The sequence below is a fragment of the Phacochoerus africanus genome, chromosome 16, assembly GCF_016906955.1.
Source record: "Phacochoerus africanus isolate WHEZ1 chromosome 16, ROS_Pafr_v1, whole genome shotgun sequence".
Taxonomy (NCBI): Eukaryota; Metazoa; Chordata; class Mammalia; order Artiodactyla; family Suidae; genus Phacochoerus; species Phacochoerus africanus.
The window spans coordinates 40,497,821-40,507,857 of record NC_062559.1 but is presented as its reverse complement, the minus strand read 5'-3'; the positions used below and the strand labels follow the sequence as shown (position 1 = coordinate 40,507,857).

The 10,037-nt window shown below is 47.8% G+C and overlaps 1 protein-coding gene across 1 annotated transcript in view; it reads left to right on the top strand.

The window, feature by feature from the left end:
- Positions 1 to 5,382: 5,382 nt before the first annotated feature.
- The window catches only part of FKBP9 (FKBP prolyl isomerase 9), a 44,439-nt gene continuing 39,784 nt past the window's right edge, over positions 5,383 to 10,037 (top strand). Inside the window, exon 1 of the mRNA XM_047763092.1 lies at positions 5,383 to 5,765. Coding sequence (XP_047619048.1) covers positions 5,533 to 5,765 — 233 coding nt within the window. The 5' untranslated portion in view covers positions 5,383 to 5,532. The remainder of the gene's footprint in view (positions 5,766 to 10,037) is intronic.

Here is a 10,037-nt window from a genome sequence, read left to right as displayed (position 1 = left end):
GGGCCAAAATCCAAATCAAACTGTTTTAACAAAAAAAATTAAGGAATTTATTGGCTTACATATGTGAAATGTCATGGGGTGGAACTTCAGGAGCAGCTGGGTCTTAGTGCTGATTTGCTATAGTCAGTAATTTCTCCCTCAGTTTCACTTTCTGTTGTATTGCTTCATTTTTTGTACTTTCTCCCATTGTGGAGGCAAAGATGGCTACTGGAAGCCAAAGATGGCCAACAAATTAGTAGCTCCAGCTGGAAGTAATTTGGATCATAAATTGGCTGGCAACAGGGAGTTCCCTTCGTGGCTCAGTGGTTAATGAACCCGACTAGGATCCATGAGGATGTGGGTTCGATCCCTGGCCTCGATCAGTGGGTTAAGGAGCCAACACTGCCATGAGCTGTGGTGTAGGTCCCAGATGCCGCTTGGATCCTGCGTTGCTATGGCTCTGGTGGAGGCTGGCCACTTCAGCTCCCATTGGACCCCTACCCTGGGAACTTCTACATGCCGCAGGTGCTGCCCTAAAAAGAAAAAAGAAAAGAAAAAAAATTGGCTAGTAACAAAACCTTCCCAGGAGAGGAGGAACAATTCTAGTCCAGCTTGGTTGATGTGATCTAGGCTTAAGATTTCTCTCTCAGTTCCAATAAGAATTCCATGTATTATACTCATTGGCTTAACAAGAGTCATGTAGCTGTCATGGAAACAATCTCTGTGGTCAAGGAGATACAGTACACTGACTGCTCAAGCCTATGTTACATATCCACCCTAAATCCCAGGAGTGGATCAGCTTTATTCAAGCCCTATAGACTGATAGTGGTGGAGGGGTTGTTCCTCCAAGCAAAATTTAGTCGCTATTAACAGAGGGAGGAAGGAGTCCCCGTCATGGCTCAGTGGTTAATGAATCCGACTAGGAACCATGAGGTTGCAGGTTGATCCCTGGTCTTGCTCAGTGGGTTGAGGATCCGGCATTGCCGTGAGCTGTGGTGTAGGTTGCAGACACGGCTGGGATCCCGCGTTGCTATGGCTCTGGCATAGGCTTGGCAGCCACAGCTCTGATTGGACCCCTGGCCTGGGGAACCTCCCTATGCCACGGGTGCGGCCCTAGAAAAGGCAAAAAACAAAACAAACAGGGGAGGGAGGGAGAGAGAGAGAAAGAGAGAGGATGATGGGGAAGAAGAAGATGAGAAAGAGGAAATGCTACAAAATTGGGTTGTGATGATCACTGTACAACTATACAATGGAGGAGGAAAAGGAGGAAGGGGAAGAAAGAGTGATGCCGTGATGCTGGGCAGGGAAAAATAACAGATGTACAGTTCAGTAGTCTGACAGCTTAGCCCAGTACCACATCCTGGGCTACATTCTGGACATGGCTCCTTGATGATTACCCGGCTCTCAAAGCAGTGAAAATTCTTTTGCTACTTATATCCACCTGTTTATGTGAATCTGAATCTGGGTTCTTTACATATTTTGACACCAGATTGAGAAGTTTCCTGGTCATCAATCCAGGGTGATATGCCAGGTGTTGTGGTTACTCTACAGAAGTTTGATGAATTGGTGCAACCACTGTGGAAAACAGAATGGAGAGTCCTCAGAAAACTGAAAATAGAATTACTATTTGATCCAGCAATCCCACTCCTGGGCATCTATCCAGAGAAAACCATGACTTGAAAAGATACATGTACTCCAGTTTCATTGAAGCTCTATATACAATAGCCAAGACATGGAAGCAACCTAAATGTCCATCGAAAGAGGAGTGGATAAAGAAGATGTGGTACCTATACACAATGGAATACTACTCAGCCATTAAAAGGAAAGAAATAATGGCATTTGCAGCAACACGAACGGACCTAGAAATTATCATGCTAAGTGAAATCAGTCAGGCAGTGAGACACTAACATCATATGCTATCACTTACACGTGGAATCTAAAAAAAGGACACAATGAACTTCTTTGTAGGACAGATACTGACTCACAGACTTTGAAAAACTTATGGTTTCCAAATGAGACAGGTTACAGGGTCGGGGGATGGGCTGGGGGTTTGGGATGGAAATGCTACAAAATTGGGTTGTGATGATCATTGTACAACTATAAATGTAATAAAATTCATTGAGTAATAAAAAAAGAAGTCTGATGGATCCTTCCCTACCCAAAATTGGTTTGCTGTCAAGACTAATGAGGCCGCATAGGCACCAAGTCAGTAGGAAGAAATTTATTACTTACATATTGAGGCTTTCTGGGCAAGCAGGTCAGGCACCTAAGCCAGTCCAAAAATAGCTTCAGCAAAGGAAAGGCGAGTGACTCTGGGTTTTATTGTGTTTAGGGGTGGAAACTGGTTGAACCTTCCCACACACAGGCCAAGGCTTTGTGTGGTTAGAACTTCCCTCTGGTGCCAAGAGAAGGAGTTGTGGGCTTGCTTATCAGCTTGCCCACAGATGGGAAGGAAGGGAAAAGTGGAAGTGGGCTTGAAGGCTGTCAGTGGTCAACATCAAAATGGAAGCAAGGGAGTTCTCACTGTGGCTCAGCGGGTTAAGGACCTGACATTGTCTCTCTAAAGATGTGGGTTTGATCCCTACTAGCTCAGTGGGTTAAAGATCTGGTGTTGCTGTGGCTCTGGCATATGTATCTTAGCTTCATTTCCAGTTAGACCCCAGCCGGGAACTTCCATATGCCACAGGCATGGCTGTAAAAAGTAAAAGAGAAAGAAAAAAAATTGGAGTCAGGGAGTTCCCAGGTGGCCTAGTGATCTGGTGTTGTCACTGCTGTGGCTCAGGTTCCCTGGCCTGGGAATTTCTACATGCTGAAGGCAAGGCAAAAAAAAAAAAAAAAGGAGGCAGATTCTTTTTTTTTTTTTTTTTTGCCTTTTTGCCATTTCTTGGGCCGCTCTCGCAGCATATGGTGGTTCCCAGGCTAGGGGTTGAATTGGCGCCATAGCTACCAGCCTACACCAGAGCCACAGCAACACAGGATCCGAGCCGCGTCTGCAACCTACACCACAGCTCACGGCAATGCCAGATCCTTAACCCACTGAGCAAGGCCAGGGACTGAACCCGCAACCTCATGGTTCCTAGTTGGATGCGTTAACCACTGCGCCACGACGGGAACTCCCTGGCAGATTCTTTATTACACACGGCCACCTCTCAAATTCAGCCCTGTCTTCTGATTGTGATTAAACTCAATGTAGTAACCTTTCATCTGGTAAGCAATGAGACACAGGAATTCTTTCCCTGGTGGTTATGATTCTGAATCATTATTCTTACCCATCATCCTATATTTATTCCTATAGCATCTGGAGGCAGGTGCAGGTACAGTTCCTTTCCAGAAAGAGAGAGTACAGAGATTATTACCCAACCATGAATACCCATGGAGTCGCCCTTCACTTTGCATCTAGCCCAAGTGAGTAAGAGAGGCTTTCTTTGTCTTCTCTCCCTCTTCCGTCCTCTGCCTGGGTCTTTTCTACCCCTCTGCCCCACCCTAAGATATCACGTTCATTCTCAAGGTCAGCTGAAGGGCTTTGGTGTGGCCTCATTATAGAGGGATAACTGCACCTAGTTCTGACTCTGTGTTGCTGGATAGCTTTGAAGCCTTTCAGAATGAAACAGTGTTAAAAAGCCTAGACTTTCTCCTGCTTACCTTGACCATCTTTTGCAGGGTAACTTTGATGACATTATTCTGCTCACAAGGTGTTTTTTTACCAGAACTTATCTTACCAATGACCTTTCACTGGGAAGAGGAGGAAAGAAAAATCAAGTAAAAGAGAAAAACCACATCCTATCATATATTAACAATTCGAGGGTAGAATGCAGAATCTGCCTAGCCCCCGCCCATCCCAAACATCACACCTTGAAGAATTCTTATGGTGAAGTAGACAGGAAGCTCCCAGAGGTCCATGGCCATAGTTCTTTGCAGCACATGGAAACACTTGAGAAGTCCTGTATTATTATTTCTAATAATTTTAACTTAGAGTCTATTCAGTAACCGGTAAGACTAGAGGAAAAACTGCAGAAGAAAAAAGGTATAGAGAAGACTGAGGGAAAAGGGAGACATCCAATGCAATCGATAATCTGTGGCAAACATATCTGGTTGACAAACCAAACGCCATTCTGCATTCTTTCCTCCTTACTAACAGGATTGTGGTTTTGTTTAGGAAGCTTAGGTAGGCCTCTACTTCAGAGAAGGCTGGTTGGAGAGTGCAAGCCCTTTCCCTGCTCTCTGGAGATGAATCTTGAATAGTCTTAAACCAATCATATTTCTCTTCTACTGATTGGTTAGCAATGAGCATGGGAGGCAATTTTAGTCAGTGAGATATGAGAGGAGGTCTGTAGGAGGGAGGCTTTCTGGAAATGTCGTCCTTGCTCTTTTTTTTTTTTTTTCAGGGCCTCACCAATGGCACATGGAAGTTCCCAGGCTAGTGGTTGAATCGGATCTGCAGCTGCCGGCCTACACCACAGCAACACCAGATCCCAGCCGCACTGCGACCTACACCACAGCTCACAGCAATGCGGTATCCCTAACCCACTGAGGATTAGGCCAAGGATCAAACCTGCATCCTCATGGATACGACTCGGGTTCGTTACTGCTGAGCCACAATGGGAACTTCTGTCTTTGCTCTTAATAAAGGATGCTTGGGAGTCCTGGTGGCTAGCAGTTGGGGACTTGGCATTGTCACTGCTGTGGCTTGGGTTCCATCCCTGGCCCGGGAAATTTTGCATGCTGCTGGTGAGGCTAAAGAAAAAAACATTAAATGATAGTTGGAAAGATAAAAGGTCAACCAATTCAAAGCTAAGAATGCACTTAACTAATGGAGTTCCCGCAGCATCTGGGTATCTCATATTAAGTCCTAACTGACCCGATCACGTGTGTGAGACCATGTGGGTCGTTTGCGATTAAGTACATCCATTGACTGGTCAGTGAACACTTAGCAATGGTCTCACAATACCCTTTCTCTACGTATGAAAAGAAAATCCTGAAAAAAAAATCCTAAAAAATGGTTTCAGTCTTTTTCCACGTAGAATCCAGCCTTGAAACCAAGTTCAAAAAAAAAAAAAAAAAAAGTTTTCCTCCCTCCCCAAAGCAGCAAGGGGTAATTGGATCCACCGCCACGTAGGAGCCTCTACTGGTCCTAAATCCGGAGTCTCGAGGGGCAGGCGGAGACCTTAGGGTTTGCTTGGGCAGCAAAAGTTTTCTTTTCCAACTTTGGGCCGAAGCCCAGTCCCGAGGAGTTCACGATTTCTCCCTCGGGGACGGGTCCCCTTTGAACTTGCCAGAAGGCCCGCCTCTTCCCCGGGCGGGCAGGCTCACTGGCCCCGGCGGCGCAGGGAGCAGCAGGCCGGTCCCGGCTCGCGGCCGAGGCTCCTCCCCTCCCTCGGATGTGGCCGCGGGGCGGGGGGCGGGAGAGAGGGGGTGGCTGCTGCCGGGGGAGGGCCGGGAGTCTTTTCCACGTTTGCAAACGCCGCCGAGCGCCCGGGCTCGCCCCACGCCGCCCGAGCTCTGTGCGCCCTCGCCGGCTCCGCGCCGCGCCCCCTCCTCTCCTCGCTGCCCCGGATGGCGGTCAGGGCCCGGAGTTGGCGGCCCCCGCCACCGCCGCTGCTCCTGCTCCTGCTCTGGGTGACGGGGCAGGCGGCCCCCGTGGCGGGCCTGGGCCTGGGCTCCGACACCGAACTGCAGATCGAGCGGCGCTTCGTGCCCGACGAGTGTCCGCGCACCGTGCACAGTGGCGACTTCGTGCGCTACCACTACGTGGGGACGTTTCCCGACGGCCAGAAGTTCGACTCCAGGTACTGCGCCCTGCGCGCCCGGCTCCGGTTTGGAGGCTGCAGCGCCCGCTCTCCCGCTTCCCGCTCTCCGGAAAGGCCTTTCCCTCCCGACGGACCTCCCCCAGCCCCGCCCAGCGAACCCGCGCTCCTCCCTCTCGCTCCTTCTACCCCCAAACTTCCCCGACCCTTAATCTCTCTGCCAGGTTGAGGGGGCGAGCCTCCCGATTGATTCTTTTGCTCCTCTGGTCCGCCTGCTTGGGGCTGGAATCTTGAATAGGATCTTGCGCCGCGGGGTTGGGACAAATCACGCCCTTCCTCCCTGCCCAGCGCATCGACATAGGCGAGCTCTGTGTAAAGTTGGTAGTCCTCGAGCAGACCCCCAAGTGTAAGTGTTGGTGTCCCCGTGCCATCTCCTTTTCCTGTTCCTTCCGGGATGGCACTCGAGCGACTAGTCAGACAGACCTCTCCATGATGATGGCGATCGTGGTGGTGGTGATGAAAGTGCTGATAGCAGCCGCGAAGGTTTAGGGAGCTGTTACAGTGCGCTGGGGTGGTTCTAACTGCTTTCCATGTAATGAACTCATTTAATTCTTCCAATTCTCCGAGGTAAGTACTCTCATCACTCTCATTTTGCCAGTGAGATATCTTGAGGCCATTGAGGCCAAGAAACTTGTTTCAGTGGAATCATTTTGAAACTCAAGACCATCCAAGGCAGGAGTCTGTGCCTGTTAACTACCACGGCCGCCCCCCGCCACCCCCCCCCCCCTTATGGCCTTCCAAAAACCTCCCTTAGCAGGGGGCAGTCCAGAGGAAGTCACTCAGCTCTGCCATGTGGTGCACCATGCCCGCGATTCCAGCTCTCAGCTCTGCCCCAAGAGCACAGCACCTCTCCCAGCTTCTCTCCAGTTTAGTTTTAGGGTTAACAGGCCTCTTCTCCTCCAGCTCCAGGCTGCTGTCCTCCCCGAGACTTTGTCACAATCCCAGGTCGGTGCCCACACGTCTCTCAGTGTATCACCAAATGAAGCAGAGACAAAATTTGTTGAGTGTCTGCTCTGTGCTCTAGGCTGGGCTAAGCTCATTCCTGAAGTTGTCTTTTAAAAAATAATCTTAGCCTCTCTTACCTTTTTTGAAATTCCAGACAATGAGTGAATATACAAAAGGTGTTTAATATACTATGTGACACATAGCGAGTGCTTAGAAATAGTTATTCTCAAAAAAAAGAGAAAAATAGTCATTCTCACTACTGTTTAGTTGCTTCTTTTTTAAAAAACAGCTTTGAGATATAAATCACATTCCATACAATTCATCCATTTAAAGTGTACAAGTCAGTGGTTTTTAGAATATTCATAGAGTTGTGCAAACATCACAACCTTAATTCCAGAGCTTTTTTTTTTTTTTGGTCTTTTGAGGGCCGCACTCGCAGCATTTGGAAGTTTCCAGGCTAGGGGCTGAATCAGAGCTTTAGCTGCCAGACTATACCACAGCCACAGCCACACCACATCTGAGCCTCATTTGTGACCTATGCCGCTGCTCACAGCAATGCTGGGTCCTTAACCCAAAGAGCAGGGTCAGGGATTGAACCTGCATCCTCATGGATACTAGTTGGTTTCTTTTTTTTTTTGTCTTTTTGCCACTTCTTGGGCCACTCCCGTGGCATATGGAGGTTCCCAGGCTAGGGGTTGAATTGGAGCTGTAGCCACCGGCCTACGCCAGAGCCACAGCAACTCGGGATCTGAGCCGCATCTGTGACCTACACCACAGCTCACGGCAATGCCAGATCCTTAACCCACTGAGCAAAACCAGGGATCGAACCCAAAACCTCATGGTTCTTAGTTGGATTTGTTAACCACTGAGCCACGACGGGAACTCCACTAGTTGGGTTCTTAACCTGTTGAGCCACTACAGGAATTCCCCAGAACATTTTCATCACTCCAAAAAAATCCCCATCAGCAAGTCACTTCTGTCCCCTCCACCCTAGGTAACCATTAATCTACTTTTCCTTATGGAGTCATGCAATTTGCAACCTTTGTGTCTGGCTTTTTTCACGTAGCATACTATTTAAAGGGTTCATTCATGTAGCATGCATGAGTAGTACTTGCTTCCTTTTTATGGCTGTATAAATATCCCATTGCATGGCTATACCATATTTTGTTTATGTATACATTGGTTGATTGGCATTTGAGTTGTTTATGCTTTTGGGGTATTATGAATAATGGTGTTATGAACATTTGTGCATAAGGTTTGTGTGGAAGTATGTTTTCATTTCTTAGGGATATATACCTAGGAGTGAAATTGCTGGGTCCTATGATAACTGTGTTCAACTTTGTTTAACTTTTTGAGGAACTGCCAAACTGTTTTTCTTTTTTTCTTTTTTTTTTTGCATTTTAGGGCTGTACTCGCGGCATAGTGAGGTTCCCAGGCTAGGGGTCTAATCAAAGCTAAGCTGCCAGCCTATACCAGAGCCACAGCAATGCCAGATCTGAGCCACATCTGCAGCCTACACCACAGCTCACAGCAACTTTGGATCCTTAACCCACTGAGCGAGGCCAGGGATTGAACCTGCAACCTCTTGGTTCCTAGTTGGATTCGTTTCTTCTGCGCCATGACAGGAACTCCCAAACTGTTTTTCAATGAATGAACCATTTTACATTCCCACCAGCAGTGTCTGAGGGTTCCTGATTCTCCATATCCTCCTCAACACTTGCAATTGTCTGGCTTTTTGATTGTAGCCATCCTAGTGGATATGAAGTAGTATGTCACTGTGGCTTTGATTCATGTTTTCCTAATGGCTAATGATGTTGAATATCTTTTCATGTGTTTATTGGCCATTTGTGTATATTCTTTTATTTGCTTCATTAGTTTAGAAAATAGGTAAGAATTGCCTACTTGTCCTGATGGTAATGAATAATTTCCATTGGAACAAATGGTGTCATACTTTCTGCCCTCTAGGAGGGCAGCCACTGTGAGGCAGTGTGGGACAGTGAGAGAGTGCAGAGGAGCTACCATCGATTCAGCAGATGTGTATGCAGTGTCTGTCCCTGAATACAGTGCCTGGCCCTCCAGACAATTATACAGTGTGATAAGTAGAGAAAGAATGATAGCACACACCTCTCACAAAGAGTTCACACATAGTTCTTACCATTTGCCTTTACATATATGAATTCAGATAAATTCATTTAACTTTACAAGACAGTAAGGGAGGCATCTCATTACAGATGAAGAAACTGAGGCTCAGAAAGTTCAAGTGATTTACCCAAGGTGATAACTACTAAGTGGTGAAGTGGGGCTTTGCATTTAGGCAGTTTAGAGACAGAATCTAAAGTTTATGGTCTGGGAGTTCCCATCGTGGCTCAGCGGTACCCATGAGGATGCAGGTTCCATCCCTGGCCTCGCTCAGTGGTTAAGGATCTGGCATTGCCATGAGCTGTGGTGGAGGTTGCAGATGTGGCTCGAATCCCATGTGGCTATGGCTGTGCTATAGGCCAGTGGCCACAGCTCCTATTTGACCCCTAGCCTGGGAACTTCCATATGTGGCCCTAAAAAATTTTTTAAAAAAATTAAAAAAAGGATAAAGTTTATGGTCTAGAGTCTACCCACATCTATGATGGCAGAGCAGCAAGGAGCTTTGGAAGCTCCTAGAAGGCTTAACTATATGTTGTGTGCGGGGTGTCACTGGGGAAGATGGAGTGGTCAAAATGTGGTTGTGGGATTGCAGAGATAAACCCCGAGGAGGCGCAAAATGTACCAGGAGGAACGGAGGGGAGAGGGTTGAGGGTGGGCTGGGGAGGAAAGGTGCGACTGGTGGAGGGAAGAGCTTATGCAGAGGCCTGGAAGTGGGGGCGTTGTGTTGGGGGATGTGAAAGCTGTTCCATATGGCCTGAGCTTGGAGTGGGAGCAGGGGAGTGACAGAGGGAAGAGGGAAGGGAAGAGGAGGCCACAGGACAAGGACAGGGACAGCTTTTCAAAGCCCTCCTCTGCCGCACTATGGAGTTTGGACCTTGTCTAGGGACGGTGGAGAGCCACTGCAGAGTTAACCAGGGGCTCGAGGGATCCCTGTGGCTGCAGTATAGACATTGGAGTGATGGGAGCAGGGTACACAGTAGATGATTCATTCATTAATGTGAGTTTCCTTCTAGGGCCTCCATTCCTTGGGGAGCTTATGAAGTATCAGGGCAGCACTTTGCTATTCCTGCAGAAGGAGCTTAGGGGAGGAGAAATCTAGGTGCTTTGGGCTTTGGCTATTGATTTGGAGGGTTTTTTTTTTTTTTTTTTTTTTTTTTGCTTTTTAGGGCT